This window comes from Meleagris gallopavo, chromosome 5 (genome assembly GCF_905368555.1).
Source record: "Meleagris gallopavo chromosome 5, MGAL_WU_HG_1.1, whole genome shotgun sequence".
In the NCBI taxonomy this organism is placed as follows: domain Eukaryota; kingdom Metazoa; phylum Chordata; class Aves; order Galliformes; family Phasianidae; genus Meleagris; species Meleagris gallopavo.
Window position 1 is genome coordinate 31,786,733 of NC_139408.1, and position 23,378 is coordinate 31,810,110.

The window sequence follows — 23,378 nt, forward strand, 5'->3', positions numbered from 1 at the left end:
CTACGTAAAGTATCTTTTGTGTTGAAGATTATAATCTCAGAAGGCATGTGTAGTTCTGAAATGCAAGGTATTTTTATTTGACTAGAATTCATTATTTATAAGGAGCAATTCTGTTGATGTGAGTTTGGTTCAGAATAGTAGTAGGAGGCCAAGTGAGGTTTTCTGAAATCTATCTGCAGATAATGAGAAAATGGGACAGTTTAAAGCTTTGCAGAACCAGGATAAAACATAAGATATTAATTGATACCTTCTCACATGAGTAAGAACTTAATTTCAGCTTAAGAAGACATTCTGGAATAGGACAGTTTGCTGAAATGTTAAGTACAGAGGATTTTAAATGACTTACTCTTGAACTTATATAGGTTAACAGTCCTCTACTAAATTCCTTAAGTAGCATGTGCTTATAGCTGCAATAAAAGAAAAAGCCTTTAAATTAGAGGTTGTTGTCCTATGGACATAATAATTTTCATAAGGGATTGATATATTTGGTTAAGCTTAAACCTCGTTTCTGGCCAAACTTAAAGGCAGTACATTTAATGTTGTCATTAAGTGTTAAAGGAGGGTTGGAATTCAGAAAGTCTGTGAAGCCTGTTTAAATGACAAAAACAAGCATATGAGAAATTTAATTGTAACTTCAGGTCTGTTTGCCTCTGTGGCATGTATTGTTTTAATGTCTCTCTTTTTTTTTTTTTTTTAGCTATACTGAGGTACCTATTTCTATTAAAGCTTGTACTCTAAAATAAAAACTTAGTGATTTGATAAGTCAGAAGGAACAGTTTCTTAGAAAGTTCTTTTGTTGATTGAGTTTGGTTTTTTTGGTGGTGATTGTAGATGACAACATTTTCTACTATAAAATCTTCTATTATCTTTATCTTAGTTGTATATGTCTCGTTGATGTCTTTTGACTTTCTAAACTCATCTGTACATTCCATGAGAACAACTCATGTTTAAACAGCTTAAACTCATTTGTAAAGCAGCTTGAACAATTTTCACTGAAAATGTGGTCTCAGCTTTTGTAAGCTTGAAATTACTAATAAATCTGAAAAAATATTAAAACTACTATGCATATCTTATGAATAATGAAAGATAGAATACTGTAGATAGGAAAAAAAAGTGAGTTCTCAGTTCTGAGAAGCTCAAGCTTAATATAAAAACAAAGCAAGATGATTGAAATGAGTGTAGAACATGCACATTTAGAACAGTATTGCAGCAGTTTGATATTATCATGTGTAGCACACAAGGATTATGTAGACACTACTGGTGGAACAGTTGCTTTATTTAATTTACTTCTATTGCTAATAGGGTGTAATTTCACTCATGATGAGTTTATGCCTCACTGCCAGACTGGTAGAAGTTCATAGCAGCCTACCTGCATAAAACCAGTGTCTTGGCACATAAATGCTGCCTTATTATGAGGACCTCTGTTAGGATTGTAGATAAGCAAATAACTGCAGCAATCTATCATCGTCTGCCTTCTTGTAATGGAGAGAAATTGAGAAACCAAGATTTCTTTAATTTTGAATAATTGTTTGTACTAATATGATATTATTTACCACAGGCTTTGCTTCCCACACGACGCTGGTTTAATACAGTGTTGGATGACTCCCATCTTGTTGTTCACTGTTATTTGTCAAGTCTTGCCAAGAGAGAGAAGGAGGGTCATCTCTTCAGCCAGGTGAAATAAGAAGGTTTTTTTTTTTCATTCTGCAATTCTAAATATTGCAGTTGTTTTATTTTACATTTGGTTGTTAAGACAGATTTTTATGAATATTTCTGATGGATGCAAACTACATGTTTATTGAAGCCTTTCAGGCAGTAGTCTTTTCTTGTCTATATCTATATGTGCCTGCTTTTATGTTTCTGACTTGTTTTTGTGCATTTTTGAAAAGTAGAACTTAAAAGGTGGTGCAATTTGTGGATTGTTTTATTCCAGGTGTAACAGAAGATGTGCATTCTCTCCTTCATTTTAACCACAGACAATTCTACAGTGGTGCTGTTTATCACTAATTTCCTTCAGTTTACTTAGCCATAGACAGTTGTTTACAGCAGGATCTGTAGATCTCTTCTTTTTATCTGCATTTTTTTGCTGCTTACTGTCTCCCATCTCTAGTGTTTTTTCAGTCTCTCCTAGGGTCTTTGCTGATGGAACAGAAAGCCTGAAGCTCATTGGTTTAATTTTCTTCTTTTAAGCTGCATCTTGTCATTGAAAAGTATGAAGAATTCTAGGGTGGGCATCAGAGCGGGATGGAGTGAGCAAGACTTTTCCCTTTTGATAGCAGAAAGCCATAAATTGATGTTTCACTGACCCTCTGGCTAAGTCAATGCAATATACTTAATTTCTAGTATTTATGTATTAAAAAATGATGATGGTTGTTGGCTATGCTGTGATTTCTGTGGCTGTATTTCAACACTATTTCATGCATCAGCCAAACTTGGATGTTACTCCCTGATTCATTCCATTAAGTACTTTGACAAACTACTGTTTGTGCATGGATTTGTTGTGTTAAATAGTGTTTATGATTGCAGTAGAGGTATTGTTAATTCACTTAATTATATGTATGTCGTCTCAGCTTTTAGATATGCTTAAATTCTACACTGGCTTTGAAATCAATGATCAAACTGGAAATGCTTTGACAGAGAATGAGATGACAACGATTCACTACGACAGAATTACTTCTTTACAGGTAAAGTGCTTGCAGGAGGGAAGGGATATAGTTTTGCTGTTATAACTATTGTGTATACATTAGAGTATTTCCCAAAGCATACCGTTCATTATTCATTTTCATTACCAGGAATAGTTGTAACTTGACTCTTTATGCCATTTGGAAGGTTTTGATTTATGGATGTGGCTGCAAGAAAATAATGCACTCTAGTAAAACAACACCACTTTTGAAATTAAGGTGAACTGCTCCTTAATTTAGGAAGGGAACTTAATTCTGTTATGCAGTAGGTGGCACCATTTTATCAAGACCAGTACATGCATGATAGTAGTAGTCCTTTGTACATAAGAGACAAAAAATGAAGGTTCTCATCTGTTGCATATAAAGGTAGTTATACTTGTCAGGATTTTTCACATGAGATTTAACAAAAAAATCAAGGAAGCATGGTGAAAATAAACCTTTTCCATGTTGACTAAAAACTTTACTTAGTTGACTAAAAGTCTACATGTCTGTCTCTTACGTTTTTGTTTTTATGATAGAGCAAGTACTAATATGGGCTCTGTCAGAAAAACAATACATCAGAAACACAGGAATACTAAATAGGTGATGCTAAGAAAAATGGAGATTGTACCTGTTTTTTATTTCTATCCTGGAGTTGTCTGCAGGGTACTAGAAATACGAAAAGACTATAGTTTGTATAAATGCTTAGATTGTGATTAAATTGTTTCGTTAACGTGCTTACATTCCATTTCTCTGGGGTGGATCTTTTATAGAGAGCAGCATTTGCACACTTCCCGGAGTTATATGACTTTGCGCTCTCAAATGTAGCTGCAGTAGATACTCGTGATGCACTGGTGAAGTTATTTGGACCACTCAGGTAAGTAATCAGAATTACATTTAACATAAAATTGATATTCTTTGTTCTCACTGTGTTTTAATTTAACAAAAATCTAGCCATTTTTCTCTGATTTCTCGTGTCAGTGAAATTAGTTAATATGTATTCTTTTTTTTTTTTTTTTTTTTGGTGCCTTTGTATCTATTGAAAATACGGAACACTTGAAAGTTTGGGTCCATTAGTACAGTAGGATGGTATGAACTAGTAGTGAATTACTGGAGTTCCAGCATTAGAAAAATTGTTTTATTTTACTAATGAGCATGAAAAGCGGTAGACTTCTGGAAAATAACTGCTTTTAGAAATTAGACTTTAATTACTGTAAGTTAATTACTGCTACAGTGATTTTTAAATTCTAGTACTTTAATGAAACTTCACATTTGAACTTTTGTAATTAAAAACAAAAACTAACCGTAATCTCTCTCACAGACTTCAATGTAAGTATTAATTAAAAATGGTATTTTTTTTTATTTTTTACTGTTGCAGCTCAAATGTACTCCACCAGGTGGCATCGTACCTCTGCTTGCTGCCTTCCCTTCCAGAAGGGAACGATACCAGCTATGAGAAGGAGTTTCTGCTAGAGCTGCTGGTAAAACCATCATTCATGTAATTTAGCACCTACACTATCCTAAAATAGCTGATTAGGACCTTGGTAAACCATCTGGGAACCACAGCAGCATTATAACAATAACAATAATTTGGACAATAAGATGGAGCTCAAAAAGATACAAATTAAATATTTGAAAATCTTGAAATGTTGAAAATGTTTCCTAAGAAACTAGTATATGTATATTTGGCGTAATTAAGAGAGTCAATAATCAGAATCTCAGCAATAGTTTTGAGCTATGTGGGGAAAATTGTTGTTTGTTTAATTACCTGTTTTGTTTGTTGTTTTTTTTCTTAAAAAAAAAAAAAGTCTGCTAAACCTGTTCAATGTCTGTTTGGTTCCTCAAGCCTATTTGTAATTCCAGTTACTGCACAAGATGGTCTTTTTTTTTTTTTTTTTTACTATTCAATGTATAACACTTACTTTGGTCATCTACTCTTTTTATATCTTTCATTTTTTTGTGATTACTTCTTCAAAAATTGTTTGCGTGATTTTATAAGATTTAGGTGGTAGTAATATGATGCTTATTGACACCATAAACATATTTTCCAGTTTACTCTATAGTAGTATTGGGTGGATTTTTTTCTGTGAAAGGGGAAATTAAGATTAGCTATTACTGGATGACTAGTGTTTCAGTCAGCTACTGAAAATGTGTGCAGTGCAAAACAAAACAAATAAAACAAAAACAAAAAAGCAAACATTTTTCATCAGTTGAGAAACCAGATGATTCTTTGAATGACTGATAATTGGAATATATGCTTACTCATCTTTCAGTATCATTATGTGGATTTAGTTGTGTTTGATTGGAGGAAAAAAGAACAAAGAGGTTATTAAAACAGAGAACATGGCAAGTGACCACCAGCATTCTTCTGGATTAATGCATATGTTTTAAAGATAGCTTTATTTTCGTGTTTTGATTTACAGAAATTTCAAATGCATCCTTTAGGTTTCCCGTCATGAGAGACGAATATCTCAAATCCAGCAACTCAATCAGATGCCTCTTTATCCCACAGAGAAGATTATTTGGGATGAAAATATTGTCCCAACTGAATATTATTCTGGAGAAGGTATGATTAGCAATTTATTAAAGGCTGAAAGGAGTAGTAAGTGCCCAAAAAGGGAACCTGTGCTTATTCTGTCTTCAGAGTTCATGCAATCATAAGGCATCTTTTAGTGAATACTTAAATAAAAATCTAAAATCTTTGTGTTTATGCAAAACCAATTCTTTACTTATAGTCTGTAACAGGTATGCCATTCTCAGCAGTTGATGAACCAGTACAGGAGTGAACCTGGATGTACATGGTGTGTGTGTATATACTAATCACACCTGTTTCTGTGGTGTTCTGTAAATTTTAAATAATCCTTTACAGAATTTTTATTAATGTAAAATGTAATGCAAAATGGAATTTTGGCAAGAAACAAAGATTGTTTGAAACACTGTGCTATCTCTGTGTTGGTAGCGCTCTTGAGAAGCATTTCCATTACTGTGAGATGATTACAAATATTTCTTGTTCTTTCAATTTCAGCTTACGCTTTCCCTTTTTAAGCTCAGTGTATTCTCCAGCATCATATTTCTTTTCTGTGTTCTTTAAGACAGCTAAATTCTTCTGTCAGAAGGATGAAAATTGTTTTAATCTTGTGCAGGTTCATCTAGAGAAAACTTGAAAATTTAGGAGAGGAAAGGATGGAAATGTGCATTTGTTAGTAAAGTATATATACAAAAAGAGGTATCCTTGGGATCTCCTATGATAAGGACTCCATCAGTAATAGAATAATGTGTTTATGTATTTGTAATTATGTAGAATCAAAATATTCTTTTTTTTTATTATTCATCAAATAACACTTTTCCTGCTCTTCCTTAGGCTGTCTTGCACTTCCCAAACTGAATCTACAGTTTCTGACTCTTCACGATTACTTGCTAAGGAACTTCAATCTCTTTCGCTTAGAGTCAACTTATGAGATCAGACAGGACATTGAAGATAGCGTCAGTAGGATGAAACCATGGTAATGTTTGTTAAATGACCTGAACCAGTCAACTCAGCTTCAACTGTAAACAAAGTGCATTTGAGAATGAATTACTGATGTTGTGTGTGTACTGAGTGCCTAGTAATGTATTTTAAATTGTTATAAGATGCTATGTTTTGTAGTAACCTCTTACACAAGGTGTTTCTGTTCTGTGGGATGATGTTGCAAGAATGAGTTGGTATGTATAACTGTAGTCTTAACTTGAAAAACTTAATGCTAGATGTTAGATGTTAACAAACAATGTTTGTGATATTATCAATTACGTGGTGGTTTTCTGAAAGGACTGAACATTGTCTGACTCTGAAATACAGAAACACTACCTCTAGTTCTTCCATTATATAAAGTGTTTTATGGCCTATTCTTGAATCTGTCATATTTTGATCCTGTTTAGATTTCAAGGGGATCATTTGGTGTGGCATCTCTTATACTCAGCATTTGCTTTTTGTTACCTTTTTTCTCTCTCTGTCTTCAGTTTTATTAATAACATTGACATATGTTGCTCTCATGTCTTGAAATATATTTAAAAAAAAACAGTTCATGTTATACAATAAAAAAAAAAATACAGGATTACATGAGTCCAATTAAATAGCATGTAAAATTAGGACCCTTTTCTTTGAGTTGACTTTGAGGTGAATTTTTTTACACTTAAGAACCAAATCTGTTATTGGATAACAACAAGCAAAACTGATTTCTTATATTTTGTTTGTTTGTTTTGTTTTTCAGGCTGTCAGAATATGGAGGTGTGGTTTTTGGTGGATGGGCTAGGATGGCACAGCCCATTGTGTCTTTCACAGTGGTGGAGGTTGCAAAGCCCAATATTGGTGAAAACTGGCCCATGCGAGTACGAGCGGATGTAACAATTAATTTGAATGTTAGAGATAGCATCAAAGATGAATGGGAAGGTACTTGTCACATTCTGTAAAATAAGGTGCTCAAAATAACTGCTCATTAAAATGTCCTTTGCCTTAATTTTATCTGTAAGAATGATTTTGTCTGAGGTAGACTTGTCTATCTTAGTATGCTTCAAAAGTATGTTATTCTAGTTCCAATTCTAAGAAATTTAGCCTTTTCTGAATGCAAAATTACTATTATTGAAATATTTACACTTATGCTGAGGGCAGAATATTTACCATTTCAGTGTGATGTTTTTCAGTTGGTAACTGTGAAATTCTAAACACCTTAGACGCAAAATGGAAAGATAATTTAGCATTTGAAATTAACATGTGTGCTAACCATGTCTTACTGCAAAAGTGGCAAAGAATTTGAAATCTCTCTAATAAAAACACAGTAAGCACTTATTTAATGTACAGATCGCAGAGCAGTGTCACAGTTTACCTAGATTGCTTGTGAAGTTTCCTCTATAGAAATCTTCAGAAGCCACCTGGATGTGGTCCTGGGCAACCTGCTGTGGGTGGCCCTGCTTGAGCAGGATAGTTGGACCAGGTAACTTGCAGAGGCCCCTTCCCACCTCAAGCATTCTGTGAAAGATGAAGGGTACAGATTTTGATTTAATTAAAGTGCATGCATGTTAGTAGTATTCAGTATTTGAATATATCTAGGAAGTGCTGACTATACCAAATAATGTTTTTTCAAAGTATCTGCAAGCGACACTTTTTTCTTGAGGAGTTGAACTTTGCTTGACTGTGTTGGCAAGTGGCATAGTAGCATGTACTTGTACTTGGATTATCAGTAAATGTCACTTCTTTTGTAGAGAAACATTAGTGAAATGTGCTGGAGCTACATGATGTGATTACAGGTCACATAGCACAAATTCTAAAGCTGGACCATGTAATAAACAAACAGATACAAAATATTTCCTTACTAGTAATGTTAGGATTATTATTGTCACATGGAGGATGGAAGCAGACTTCACTATCCTCAATAGCAGGTTTTAAAAATTTCCAGTTTTTATCAGAGTAATCAGTTTTAATGGCAACAAAGTGATCTTCAGCCTTAACGTAATCAGGCATCCAGCTTCTTACATATGTTTGCAGAGCATTTAAAGAATTTGTATGGAACTTGGGGCAAGTCCCCAGAACTTGCAGTGTTTTAAAATAGCTATTCTGCATTTTCGTTCTCAGCGTTTTCCTATCTTTTGATATATTATCTGAATCGTAGAATGCCTTGGTGTGAAAGGGACTTTAAAGATGATTCCGTTCCAATCACTGTGCTGTGTGTGGAGTTGCCACTCACTAGATAGGACTGCCCAGGACCCCATCCAACCTGGCCATGAATGCCTTCAGGGATTGGCTCTCACCAGCTTCGCTGGGTAAACCGCTGGGTAAACTGTGCCGCACCACCCTCTGAGTAAAGAATTTCCTCCTAACCTCTAACCTAAATATCCCCTCTTTTAGTTTAAAACCATTCTGCCTTGTTCTAACACTATCAAACTGTGTAAAAAGTCAGTATCTATCCTGTTTAAGTAGTAGAGTGCCACAGTGAGATCTTCTTGGAGCCTTCTCTTGTCTAAGCTGAATAAGCCTAGCTCCTTTCTTCATCTGGAGAGCAGCTCCACTCCTCTGATCATTTTTGTGGCCCTCATCTGGACGTGCTCCAGCAGCTCCATGAATCTGTTTTGCTGGGCAACCCAGACTTGAACACACTACTCCAGATGGGGCCTCACGAGGTCTGAGTAGAGGGGGATAATCATCTCCCTCACCTGCTGGCCACCCTTCTTTTGATGCGACCTGGGATACTGTTGGCCTTTTGGGCTTATACTTGCACATTGTTAGCTCACACCAAGCTTTTCATATACCACTTTTCATCCCTGTCTGCAAAGTTGCTCTCAGTGGGTCCTTTTCCCAGCATGTTTGCATATGTGAGATTGCCATGAACCCAAGTGCAACATCTTTAACTTGGCTTTGATATCTCATTAGGTTCTTATGGGCTTGCTTTTCAAGTTTGTCCAGGTCCCATTGGGTGGCATCCCTTCCTTCTATTTGATCTGTTTCTTCATGGAAGCCTTCAGTGTAAACAGCATTCTCTGATAGTAACCTACCATTTTTACACTTAATGTCTTTGTATTTTCTGTTATAAGAATGATAGAAATTATAGTTACTAATTTATAATTATTTTGAAAACACAGTCTTCTCATATGCTTTGATAAGGTTTATAGTAAGTAGCTAGCATTCCTTTACCATTCATTTCTTTATCTGTTAGGTCCATATTTGCCAGTAAAATTGTAATGTGATTTCTTAGCTTGCTTTTGCTTCAAAATAATTTTATATACTTTTAAGCACTTTAAGATGAGGTTGTATGATTAAATGACTCAGATGCATTTTTCTATTCTATTATTAATCTAGTTAATAGGATTAGCACCAAGGAATTTTATGTCTGCATATTCCAAAAAGCTAGCCTTTGCCTCCAGTGTAGTTTCATTTTTCCAGGGTTTTCCAGTTATACATGAAAAAGAAAGATAAATATAGTAAAATAAGTATTTAATTGATGATAGTAAAACTCTGCTATTCAGTAACATATTCCGTCCTAAATATTGTTAGATTACAGAAATATTCCAGTAACTAATGTCTTTTCTGTGGCTCTCTTACCAATGTAAGTAGAGAGAGATATATATATAGCATTTTTTAATGTTAGTGTAGCCTCTGGAAGTTTGAAAGCAATAATGCTTTAAGGTAGGTAAATTTTTAAAACTGAATCAAGACTGAGGTGAAGAGCAGATAAATAATTGTCTTGATGGTCTTGATAACTTTATTCAAATACCTTCATATACCTTCTTCACGTACCTGAAAGCTGATTGCAGTGAGAGCGAGGCTGGTCTCTTCTCCCTAGTGACAGGTGACAGGATAAGGAGAAATGGCCTCAAGTTGTGCCAGGGGAAGTTTAGGCTGGGTATCAGGAAAAGCTTCTGTATGCAGAGGGTTGTTAAGCATTGGATTTGGCTCCCCAGGAAGGTGGTTGTGTCACCATCCCTGAATGTGTTTAAAAACTGTCTGGATGTGGTGCTCAGGGACATGATTTAGTTGTGAGTTGTTGGAGTTAGGGTAGTATAATTAGGTTGAGGTTGGACTTGATGATCTTGAAGGTCTTTTCCAACCTGAGCAATTCCATGATTCTATTAAACTTAAGAGGGATAACAGTATTCAGTGAACAAGAGAAGTATCTGCCTCAGAAGATGATGATCCATTAAGATTTGAAAGGATTTTTTTCTTAACTCTGAAGTTTCTGTTAATTATATAGGGGAGTACTGTGTATATTTATTAAATTTTGGAAGCCTCTCAAAAATGTGTGAATTGCGTAGATATACTGGAAAAAAGGATTGATGTTCAAAATGACAATGAATTGGAGAACTGGCCTTTTAAAAGTAGAGCGTAATTTAAGAGAGGTGAGTAGAAAATACTAAACTTAAGCAAGAACATTCGCTGCCCTAGTGCATGTTTTGAAAATAGTTTATTAGGCAGTAGCTGGCATGAGGAAAAGAGTTTGAGTTCAATATGCTACTACTGAGGGAAAAACACTTTATCAGGTCATACTGGGATTTATAAACTGGAATATAGCAAATAACATCAGTAAGTGGCCTTCTACCCTACTAAATAACTGACTTTATTTGGAATTTTGTGCCTAGTTCAAGGCACTACACTTACATTTTTAGAAAATAATTGGGAAGTAGTCCAGAAGAAAGCAATGAGAATAGATTAATTTACCTTTCAAATACAATTAAATATATCTAGGTTGTGTAACTTAATAAGATTATTGGAAGTGCAATAGTTTAGGTATGCAGAAGCTTGTTGTTATGAAAAAAAAATTGTTTCTTCTCTTTGTACATGAGATCGTAACAGATTTTAGTTTGTAAGAGTAGTGGAAAAGAAAGCAATTTCCTGTGGATTTGTATCTTCAGAGTTAAAGGCATATTTTGAAATGGAATACATTATGGTCTAAGTAAGCATGTTTTTGAAATTAAAAAGTCAGATATTAAAAAGTCCGATATTTTATTGTGTATATTTTTAAAGAATGGGAGTTGAAAATGGCATTTTATCAATTCACTGAATGTTACTTTTCGGAATCAGGTCTACGGAAACATGATGTCTGTTTTTTGGTTACGGTACGTCCCACACAACCTTATGGCACTAAGTTTGACCGAAGACGACCTTTTGTTGAGCAGACTGGCCTGGTGTATGTTAGAGGCTGTGAAATCCAGGGCATGTTGGATGAGAAGGGACGTGTTATTGAAGAGGGTATGATACACCAGTCTTCTTTGAAATATGGTTTTTGGGTTTTTTTTTTTGTTTTGTTTTGATTGATTGGCTTTTGTTAACAGCTTAATCATTCACTTCTCTTTTGAGTGGTACTCAATGAGTTATTATTTAATTGAAAAACAGACAAGTAAGTTGATGAGCAGTCCTTGAGAGGTTGTTTGTTTACCTCTTATACAAGTTGATATAATGAAATGGCATTTAGCACACTTTAGTTTTAGGATTTAGGATATATTCTGAAACTCTCGTAGAAATGCGATGAAAAACATGAAACAATACCATCCATAAAGAAGTTTCATTATATGAATGTGTCTAAAATCTGCTTCAAGAAAGATAATGGATTACTTATTTGAGTACTAATCTGCTTTTGTGCTATATTAAATTCTTATTTTACTGTTTCATTACGAGCAGGACCTGAACCCAAACCAAGACTTAAAGGCGATTGCAGAACATACAGAGTATTTCTGGACCCAAACCAGTATCAACAAGACATGACCAATACAATCCAAAATGGAGCAGAAGATGTATACGAGACTTTTAATATAATAATGAGAAGAAAACCAAAAGAAAACAATTTCAAGGTAAGGTACCACTCATCAATACTTAACCCATACAGGTGAACTGTTATCCTAAGGATTACTGAAACTTACTTATTTTAGTTGCATGTGAGTGGAATTTTCAAATGGAGTTAGATCAGTTCAGCAAGTGATAATTTCTTCCTTACAGCTAAGTGTTAGAATAACTGAAAATCACAACCTAACTCAAATTGAGTATTAATAAGAAAATGAAACAGTAGTTTATAATTTTAGTCTTTCACCAGGCGGCCTCCAGTGTAGTTGTATTTGGCCTTTAGAGGCAGGGGAATATGTGGAATATAAGCTCTGCTTATGTTCCTATTCTATAGACATGCAGAACTTCTAATACAAACAGGATTGTCTGAGAGTCCTGGAGAGGAATACAGAGCAGAAATATTTGTAGCTATTGATGTGAACTGGTAACTTATTGTAAAATTAGGCCTGTAGGATCATATCAGACACTTATTTATTTTCTTTAAAGATATTTGGATTATGCTTTTGTTGCTCTTTCTCTGAGTGTTCTAGAATGAAAACTTTACTGGTAATTATGGTACTCTTTTCTAGCTCTTTACTAAGAGAACAGTTTAGGATTTTTGTAGTTTGACACTGGTGTTTATATTTTCTTTTTTTTTAATATATGCAATGTACAGATATAGACTGTAACTAACCAAATACCCGTAAGTGGATGACTGATAGATACTAGTATCTTAGAATAACTTGATTAGTCTTTAGTGTGTCATATTTACTTAGTTAAAAAGTCACTGTCCAATCTTCTTTTTCCCCGTCTTTTCCAATTTTCAGGCTGTTCTGGAAACTATTAGAAATTTGATGAACACAGATTGTGTGGTTCCTGACTGGCTACATGACATCATTCTTGGATATGGAGATCCAAGTAGTGCACACTATTCAAAAATGCCAAATCAGATTGCATCTCTAGATTTTAACGACACCTTCCTGTCCATTGATCACTTAAAAGCTAGCTTTCCTGGGTACAATATTAAAGTGACTGTTGACAATCCCGAACTACAAGTACCTCCCTTCAGGTGATCTCAAAATTTCAAATACTCGTGATCTGTTACTCTTGCTGCTGTGCATCGTCAATTGGAGTTGAGTTCATTTGTTGAAGAGAGGTGCTCCTTCTTTTAGGAAAATATATTCATATGTTAATATCAAGATCTAGTTATATAGCTCTGAGTGTGTGTGTGTGTGTGTGTGTGTGTATATCACAGTGTATATAACTATAATACTGCATTGCTTGTAAATTACCCTATTGAATTTATGGGGAAAGGAACAGTGTAAAATAGAATAAAGGCATGTAGTATTCACTCCTCCATTGGTATATGGTCTCTTCAAGTTCAATCTAGTAGTTTTTAAGTTAAATAGCTTTTAGGTCACATTAAAGCAAAGTAAGTACAGCAATTTCATCATCCATAAAAGTTTGAGCTTGTGGAAATACTGTTCAGTAAAAACAAATAATCAGGTTTGATATGCTATTATGCTTGTTTTATTTTAGAAATTATTTCTGAAAGATGCCTACCTTTCTGACCACTCAATGAGATTTACATATTTTGTTTCAGTGGTGTCATTGTCTAGCCCAGAACATTAGTGATTAATTTTTAGTTTTGAAAGAGATGTCCCTCGTTGGCTTCTTTATACTTGTGCAACTGAATTTCTCAGTGTACGTAGTTTTATCGGCTTTTTTCAAACATTGCATGTAGAGTACATGTGGAGAAGGCAATAACGGTATGTCATTTATATGACAGTAGTTTGAAGAAATTGCATATATATACCACATGTGATTTCCTGTAGTAAACTATTATTAACTTTCACATTTTTTTCTGTATGAAGAGGTATTGCTGTATTTGTCTTATAAAGAGACTAATGCATTATTGATGCTATAAATGTCTTCACTGTTGTATCACGATGATTGGATTGCTATTGGAATTCCTCCTCAGTAATTTGTTACTGAATTAAAGTATAGATGCTTGATAACATTTACTATAAAAATAAAGCTGAAGTGGGAGGATGAAAGTCCTTGCGTTGAAACTGTTTAGAACATTGACACATTTTGTTAAGAAGGTGTCCATCAGTTCTAGAACAAAATCAGGTTACTACAGCTGACCAGACAGTGCCAGTGGCTTTCTGTTCTATCTTGACTCCTGTCCCTTCCAGTTTCATTTTTTGAACTCTTTGCCATCAGCATTCTTCCACTTGTCTTAAAGCACTGTTCCTGTCTTTTCAACCTATGTAAAGTACATTTTTGATGTACTTTTGATGTATTTCTTGTTGAATATACTTTCTTAGTCTGCTTAATCAATTTATTTTTATTCCTTTCTCTTGTCCTCATCTATATACTTTGTCTGAATCTGTATTATTATAGTTCAGCTCAACAGAGACAAAAATATCTTTCTGTATGAGCTTGTAAGACAGTCTGGTGCATGTTTTGAAGCTTAGATTTGAATTATATGTTACAGGATAACTTTCCCGATAACAGGAGGTAAAGGAAAGAAAAGAAAAGAGGATGGGAATGAAGAAAAATCTGAAGAAGCGAAAACACTGATTGTAGAGCCTCACATCATTCCAAACAGGGGACCATATCCATATAATCAACCAAAACGGTAATAGATGTGTGTGATATGGTTAAAGGTGCTAACAGTTCATTTTCATAACTAAACATACTTTTTTTTTAATGTAATTGTGATTTCATTACCAAACGAGTTGAATATAGGAGTATTTCTTTGGTGTTTTTATCACCTTTATTAAAAAAACAAAAAACAAAACATAGAAAAGCATTATGAGAAATACTGGCTTTTAGTATTATCAAGACTTTTTGAATATTAGTATTGAAAATTTAACACTTCACGTTGTTTTCTCCACTTCTCTAATGACTTTTATAACTGTTTTATAACTGTTGAGAGCATAGGAAAGAACGGTACTGACTGAATATTTTTCTCCTAGAGGTATGCAAAATACTTATTTTTGTCATAACACTAAAATCTGAAGAGTTTCTTGCATGAATGAAGCTTCCAGTGCAAGTTTCCATTTGTTTTCAATAATTTGTGTTAAAAGCAGTGAGAAGTACAATAGTTCTGCTGCTGTACAATGTTTTATAAGTTGTTTGTCTTGTGCCTGTGCATACATATACCTCTATTAAACATATGACTTATAAGTCTTTTGAAGGTTTTCACTGTTCCCATGTTGAAGGTGGGGTAAGGGAAGACTGGAGTGGAGTGTAACATCCACTCCTAGTTATAATATCTGCAAGAATGTGAATGTGTTAGGCAAGGAGGAATTTAGCAGCTCTTTGGAAAACTTCCTATTTTCCTTGTGTGGTGGATTTGCTAAAGCTGATCACATTTGGACTGTTTAATAATTGAAATAACAGGTTGCTAATCCTACCAGGACTTTTGTAATTTCCTTTATCAATTGCAAAATGATAGTTTCAGCAATAACTTGCTGCGATCAACTGAAAATAAATCTATGTACTTATTCTTGATATTGCTTAAGTGTTTAAACTTAGGTCTACTCCTACTTCAAGTAAGTGCCTTAGGTATGCACTTAAAGCATGCAGAGTAGAGATGGCCTTAGTAGAACTCTTCTTGCTTGTGGTATAGGAGTCCTGGAAGTGAATTTTTGACAGGCCTGTGTCAGACTGCCTTACTGAAGGGAGAAAAAAGTAGTTCAGTTTTCTCTATATCCAGGTACTCTAGTAATGTCATTTCACTTGGTTTTCAACATGTCACTGTATTACTCAAGGATTAAAAAGGAGAATTATAGCTAAATAATTTTACAGCACTCTCAGCAAAATGGTAACTAAAGACTTTGTTTTAGCTGGGTGATTTTTTAGTCATTTGGCCAATATAATTTACTGGCTTGTTTAGAGACATGTAGTTCTGCAGAAATGTGTAGCTAATTAAGTTAAAGCACATTTGTTTTTTAAAAAATTACTGAAACTGTTGGCAAAATCTGTGTTTTTTCTGATCTTTTATCTTGCTTTGTTACAGCAATACTATTCAATTTACCCATACTCAGATTGAAGCTATACGTGCAGGAATGCAACCTGGACTAACTATGGTAAGAATATTTTAAACTGCTCTTGTTTGTTTGATTCTAGCTTCTAGGTACATTCAGTGAAACACCCGTAATGCCTTTTTCTGTAGCCTCTCTGAGAGTTCTTTTTTACTAATAACTTAGAACAAGAGAAAATAATATATATTTCATATTTTATCTCTGTATTTGGGTGAATCCTCTCTTAATGACTGAAGACTTTACTCAGCAACTGAATTTTTTTTTTCATTGGTCGGATTGATAATTTTAGACTTCTAGGTTTTGCCATGTCTGCCATTTTTTAAATGATTTTAAATTACATATATCAGTTTTATTTTGATCTAGCTCCATTAAAAGAAATGAAAGCTACTGAGTTATCCCTATGGAGTTTTTTTCTACTGTGAAATTTTATGTACTATCCCTTGTATCCTTCTGACTTATAGATATAAGAAACTGTTTAAAAAAAAAAAAAAAAAAAAAAGATCAGAGTTGTAGATTTGTTGGGAAAGTAATTTTTGACCAGTGAAATTCTGCAGCAGTCTCCAAGGCTCACCTGACTATGAATGCCTGTTTTCCAGTGAAGTACAGACTATCCTGGTAGTGATTTCTCAGTGGAGTACTCATGTGACTTCTCTGCTTGATACCATTAATCTCTTCTTGGACAACATTGGCATTAATGCTAGTTCTTAGGTTTGGGATGTTGTTTTTTTTTTTTGTTGTAGTAGTAGTAGTACTCATTTGTACATATTTTTCATCCTCCGTTTTCTCATGTTTTTATCACTCTCTAGACACTACATAGCTAGCACAAAAAATGCAGCTCAAAGGAAAAACGAAATTTCAGTAGAATTTTTGTATGCCTTTTGTCACTGCCTGACTAGATGTGCTGAAACTAGTGTTGTCTTGAACTGTATATAAAAGTTCCTGTGTTTACAGTGTTTTTGAGTGTGGTGTGTTCTCTATTACCACACTAGCAGAACTATCTGTTTCCTGATAGGGTACTGATTTTAAGGCTTATTCATAAATGAAAAGTCTCTTTTTTTGAACGCTATAAAAATGCCACAGTGATAAATTTAAATTGGATTTTTTAACAATGCTATAGGGTGGGTTGTTTTTTTTTTTTTTTCAGTATTTGTTTAAGAATACTCACAAGAATGAATAGGAGTACTGTTTTATTTCAGCATTACTGTCAACAGAAAGAAGACAGAAATTACAGTCTTTATTACCATTATTGACTGTGTAATTTACACAAAATACTAGGACCAAGGGGAAGATTATATTTCCATCACCTAGTGTCTTTTTTGATTGTATTTTAAATAGCATTGCATACTGTTTATTATTATCACTTAATATTAGTTGAATATAAATGACTTTCTAATGCAACTGTATAATGTATCATAATCTATCATGCGTCATGTTTGAGGGGTTTTTGAAATGATAGTGTATTACACCTAGTATTCTATCACCTTTCATAAATCTATAAGATTATTGTTTTTAGAGAATTCTAAGTTTACTGCTAAAAAATCATTTGTTAATTTTTTTTGAAAAGGAGTCACAGGGTGGAGTCTGGTGGTCTAAAGGGAAAAACAATGACAAAGCCATTTTTGTCTTTATGAATGTGTTTTTTTATATTTGTGTGATATTTTGTGAGAGAGTAGAAGCAGGCTACAGTTAAACAGTATAAACTTGTGCTTTATTTTTTGTCTTTGTCACTTGTTTCTGTCAAATATGATTGAGAAATACGATCCTACTTGTTTTGAAATCTAACAATTAATGAGATGCTCTGTCTGAATAAAACAAGCATGATTCTTCGCAGTTTGTAAATTTTATGTGTAGATTGTGTCACCTGCTATTCTTTCTTCTACTGAAAAAAAAATTTTGAAGTAGTTTATAATACCTAAAATGTCTTATGTATAAAATTTCTTAAAGTTGATGGTCTAATTGAAAACGTTAATTATTGGTATTGTATCATTAGTTATAAATTTTTTGAGTAAGTGAAAAGAGTGAAGTCTGTTTTCTATTCTTTCCCTTACCTTATTATTTTTTAATTATGTTTTCTTGTTGTTTCCTGTATATGTAGCCTGTCTCGAGGCTGAATTGTGTTGGGCTTTTTTTTTTTTCTTCCTCTTAGGAGATCTTGTGAACTTGCTCTACTCTTCCTGGCAGGCTAAATTTCTGTCCTGTGGAGTACTGTGTTAAATTGAGTGCCTTTTTTGTATTTTACTTCTTTATTTTTTTGTTTTGTTTTTAGGTAGTAGGTCCACCTGGTACAGGGAAAACTGATGTTGCAGTCCAGATAATATCTAATCTCTATCATAATTTCCCAGAACAACGAACTCTTATAGTTACCCACTCTAATCAGGTAAGGTGATGGTAATGCATGAAATTTTCCTGTGGTTAAAATCAAGAAGAGCAGCAGATGTTGAGATCAGTAGTTTTGAAGCCTCAGTTGTCTCTTAGAAGTGTAAACTTATGATAACTTGTGAGCAGTTTTGCCAATTCTAAAATGTGAGATGATATTTTTGAATTTCAGGCAACTCTAAGATATTCAGCAGAGGTTTTCAGGGTATTTAACTGTTTAGGAGATTTGAAATTAGGAATTGTTTTTGGAGGGGAAAAAAGTGTATGCACAGTTTTACAGTCACAAACATGCATGCCAGAATTGACTTTAGCTAACAAGTTGTATCTTAGTGCATACTTTAATGTGTTTGCATGATTTCCAGTTGAATTAAACATGAGCAAGCTCCACTTGTACTTCATTCTTAGTTTCATACTTTGATGACCCTGTACTTAAAACTTTGTACAGTTAATACTGAGCTTTATAGAGTTGAGGAGTTTAAGGCAGGAGTCATAGCTCACCCTGAAGTTTAGCAAAATTCATTTATCTGTATGGAATAGTCATGGTTCCTGCCAATCAGTACCAGATTGCACTCTTCTAATTTACAGTAAAAATTAAATGACAAAATTGGTTCAAAGTAATCTAAAAAAAAACGCAACCCTATATTTGCAAAATATATTTTTATTCTTTAAGAAAATATTGTAAACTGATAGCTTTATCAACTAGTTTTTTTTTTTTTTTTTTAAACTAAGTGATTTAATCAGAATAATAAATGAAAATCTGTGAAGCATGTGAAGAGGAGTTTCAGTAGACTGATGTCTCTGTTGCCATTGTCAAGATTAACACAATCAAACTTAAGCATTAATTTCATCTTTTCTTTGGCTTTTATTATACCATAATACTCATTATTTCTTAGCTGATTTACCAGTTTTTCTTTGGTTTTCTCTACAATAGCTTCTAAACACTACCTTTTCTCCTGTTCTTGTCAATCTTTAGGCCTTGAACCAGCTGTTTGAAAAAATCATGGCTCTAGACATTGATGAGCGCCACCTCCTGCGCTTGGGTCATGGAGAAGAGGAATTAGAGACAGAGAAAGATTTCAGCAGGTAAGAAAGAAGGTGCTAATAATAGTTTATGGAAGTATTATAGCCAAGATGTGTGTTGTAAATGTGCAAGGAGCTGCTTGGCAAGTTTTTCATAGCATTGAATCCCAATAATGCAGTTTAATTTTAGAATAGAATTAAGTAATTTTGATTCTTATTCAGAGCAAAAGTATTCTCTTGAGAATCCAAAGGCAAATCAAGCAGTTACTTGTTCACAAATTCAGCTTCTTCTATAAGAGTAATTTAAGATGTTCTAGGCACGTATGTATTTTATGAAGTTAATCTGTTTTATGGGAAAAGCTTATTAAAGTTTTTGCAGTTAGAAATTTTTGTGCAAATATATCACCTCTACTTTTTGCTGAATATTGTATGCACATAAAGTAGAAATAAAACTTCGTGCTTCCAGTTCTTCAGAATATTAAATAGTACTAAAATTACTTATTGGTAATGTATTTTGAAGAATGCATCTGTAAGGCAAGCTATCAAGTGTGCATCAGTACAAAGAATTAAGAACGTATTCTTGTAAATACTTCTATGCTTTACATTGTATGCCAGTCCAGTTGACGTCAGTGGGATTACAAGCATTCATAAATGCAAGCAGGAAATATTAAGGGTCATGCAATGGAAATAACTGGATTGTATAGTATTTGATTTTATAGCAATACCTTGACTTCCAAAAGATGTAGTAAAAATTTTATATAGTTATGAGAAGTTAATCATGTACGTGTTGCTGAGATTCATTTAGCAAAAGAAATCCTCGGGATTTTTTTCAGATTTGAATGGTTGAACATAATCTTTTTTTTTTTTTTTTTTTTTTTTCCCCAGAAATTTGGTAACCAAAATCTTAGTGAAATGATGTCATGATAGATACGTATTTTAGTAAAATCCATGGTTTCCACTTTGCTGGAATTTTCTATTATTATCTGTTACAATTTGCTTTCAGAGTAATTCTAGACCTACAGGTCAGTACTGCAAACTTCTGTGGATTCTGGCAGTTTAAGAAGGAGAGGTGTGGTGAGGAATGTACTACAGGGAGAAGTTTATTTCCCATATACCTTTTGTTGTTGTTGTTGTTTTTCTTCTAATGTGGCTTCAGAGTGTTTTTTTTTTTCCTGTGTCAGGCTGCTCTAGAGGGCATGGTACTCCTTGAAGACTTTCGAGTACTTGCAAGTTTCTTGTTCACTTTTTGCTCCCTCTGCAGGCACAGCAATACTAGGAGTTTTAAGAACATAAGGTGGAGAGGAACTGTTTAAACTGGTACTGTCACTTAAGAATAAAGAGGATCTCAGCTAAAGAAAATCCTATATTAATAAATGAATGAAGCAGGGGGTTCTTATTGAATTATGAAAAACAATAGCACATCTGGAAGCGTGGAAAAAAAAAACTGATTACAATCACTTGTAATAATGATGGATTAGTTTTGCTGAAGGAAAAAGAAGATCTAACAGTACAAGGCTTTTAACTGTCACAGTTCCTGAGAAACTTGTTTTTTTCTGGTTGTGAACAATACCATATTCAGTTGTGTCTTTGTAAATCAAAATGTCCAGTTTTAACTTTTTAAACTTTTTAAACTGTTGTAAATAAGTAGAACCCACTGAGATCCCAGGGATTTTCTTTTATTTCTCTTATTACAATGGTTTTTAACACTTGATTTCTTACTAAGAAAATGTGATAAGAGGGATATTGTTGTTGTTCTTGCTCGTTCTTGTGCTACTTCTCTTAGGGAAAAAGTACGTAGATTAGGGAAGGGGATCTGTAAAAGGGGAAAAATGGGAATGAATGAGGTAAGAAAAAGCAGAGTGTATGGAGTAAGTCGCCATATCATCAGTAATAAAAGGTTTTTCCTGAGCAGCATTGAGTTGAGCAGTGTCCTCCTATGTATGGATGCAGACCTATCTGTTATGGTAGGCTGAGCATTAGTGCAAGGCACTTTGTACATTGCCAAAAGAAGTTAGACTTATACAAAAGCTTGGGTTATTAGTTTGGTTCCACTTGTGATTATCCATAGACTTATATACGTACATGCACGTTTTGCAACATACAGCACACCACATCACCAGCATCCTCTGCTGATCTTGTGGTGTATTACAATAAAATAAAAAGCATTGCTTTTGGAGCAGCCCTCATAGTTGTGGTTTTTGGGGAAGTGTTTGTGATCTCTCTTTTTGATACTAACATTAACCAGTTTGAAACTAAATAAATCTCTATACAAAATAGGTAAAGCCTCAGTTTGTTTTTGTAGGTATGGAAGAGTGAATTATGTTCTGGCTCGAAGACTTGAACTCCTGCGAGAAGTTGGGCGATTGCAAGAGAGTCTTGGTGTCCCAGGAGATGTTTCTTACACTTGTGAAACAGCTGGCCACTTTTTCTTATACCAAGTAAGGACTGAAATACTTTACAGAGACTGTATGACCTCAGTGTGTTATGAAACACACTATGAAAATTAGAGAATTTTTCAGAATCAGATCTCAAACAAAACCAGTTTTCTTTAGTGGTTCAAAATATAAGATGCATAAACCCTCTTTATTCTTTATTTATATTGCTATTTTAATGTCTGCCTGCTGGCTCATATTAATTAAAAGGCTAACACGTTTTATTACTACTGGCAAGATTTCTAACCTGGAGTTTTCCCTTCAATTATGAAAATTTGTGGGGTGCTTTATATTTTGGACAAACATTACAGCTGCTACTTAGTGCTCCTAAAGAAAGCTTTTGTGTTTGAAATCAGATGCATGGTCTACAGAACAGTGATTTTCTGTATATTGTCTACCCCTCATTTCTGCTTGGTGTAGACACCAGAGTCATCTTAAGCAAGTACTGTGGCTTAGGCAGACTTCTAGAGTGGTACTTAGGAACAAATCTCCACACCATATATGTTTTAAGAGAAGTTACCTTGTTTAGCAGTAGCATGGTTCCAAACATTAAAGGAGTTGGTGTGTACTAGAATACAAGCACTGATCAAGTTCATCTTCTGTTTTAATTTCCTCCTGAAGGAATCCATTTTTGTATTTAAATAAAAGTATTTTAAGTAGAGATAATTAGGAAAATATCAAGATGGGAGATAACGTGAGAGAAACAGCCTCATGGACACCAAGGTCAGTGAATAAAGAGGGGAAGGAGGAGAGGCTCCAGATGCCAGAGTCGAAGTTCCTCTGGAGCCCTGGAAAAGAGGACCATGGTGAAGCAGTTTGTACCTTTACAGCTTGTGGAGGACTACAGTAGAGCAGATCTCCACACTGCACCCTGTGGAGGAGCACATCCTGCAGCAAGTGGATGTGTTCTCAGGGAAGCTGTAGCTCATAGAGAGTCTATGCTGGAGCAGGCTCCTGGCAAGAAGTCTTTTTCTGAAGGACTGTACTCTGTGGGAAGGACATATGCTGGAACAGTTCTTCATGAGGAGTGTAGAGAAGATAGAAGAGCTGGGAATGAAAGAGTAAAGCCTCAAACATCCTGATTTGTGTTAAGATTAAATGCTTGTTTAGACATGTAGGTTTTGTGGTTAAAAGTTATTTAAGAGAATTGATTTAATAAAATAAACATTTTAACTATGTATGCAAGATGACACATATCCAGTGACTTCATTATATAAAAACACATCTGTATGACACTTTTGTTTGCCATAGGTAATGTCTCGGTGGGAAGAATATATCAGCAAAGTGAAAGTTAAAGGTGGAAAACTACCAGATGTTACAGATGTGTCCAGTTTCTTTCCCTTCCATAAGTATTTTGCAAATGCTCCTCAACCAATTTTCAGAGGCAGATCCTATGAAGAAGATATGGAGATTGCTGAAGGGTGTTTTAGACATCTAAAGAAAATCTTCACTCAGCTTGAGGTAAGACTTGTATCTGTTAAAGGTAAATAATTCTGGTAAATCCTAAAGAAACTTCACAAAGTTCTAAAATTCTTATTTGTCCTAAATCCTAGAA

The 23,378-nt window shown here is 34.2% G+C and overlaps 1 protein-coding gene across 1 annotated transcript in view; it reads left to right on the forward strand.

Annotated features, from left to right (window-relative positions):
• AQR (aquarius intron-binding spliceosomal factor) overlaps positions 1-23,378 on the forward strand; it is a 47,626-nt gene that overhangs the window by 10,911 nt on the left and 13,337 nt on the right. Inside the window, exons 11-26 of the mRNA XM_085225127.1 lie at positions 1,559-1,675; positions 2,571-2,684; positions 3,434-3,537; positions 4,039-4,141; positions 5,106-5,226; positions 6,022-6,163; positions 6,908-7,086; positions 11,206-11,373; positions 11,803-11,972; positions 12,768-13,009; positions 14,441-14,584; positions 15,971-16,040; positions 18,262-18,372; positions 19,345-19,454; positions 21,694-21,829; positions 23,075-23,284. Coding sequence (XP_085081253.1) covers positions 1,559-1,675; positions 2,571-2,684; positions 3,434-3,537; positions 4,039-4,141; positions 5,106-5,226; positions 6,022-6,163; positions 6,908-7,086; positions 11,206-11,373; positions 11,803-11,972; positions 12,768-13,009; positions 14,441-14,584; positions 15,971-16,040; positions 18,262-18,372; positions 19,345-19,454; positions 21,694-21,829; positions 23,075-23,284 — 2,241 coding nt within the window. The remainder of the gene's footprint in view (positions 1-1,558; positions 1,676-2,570; positions 2,685-3,433; positions 3,538-4,038; positions 4,142-5,105; positions 5,227-6,021; positions 6,164-6,907; positions 7,087-11,205; positions 11,374-11,802; positions 11,973-12,767; positions 13,010-14,440; positions 14,585-15,970; positions 16,041-18,261; positions 18,373-19,344; positions 19,455-21,693; positions 21,830-23,074; positions 23,285-23,378) is intronic.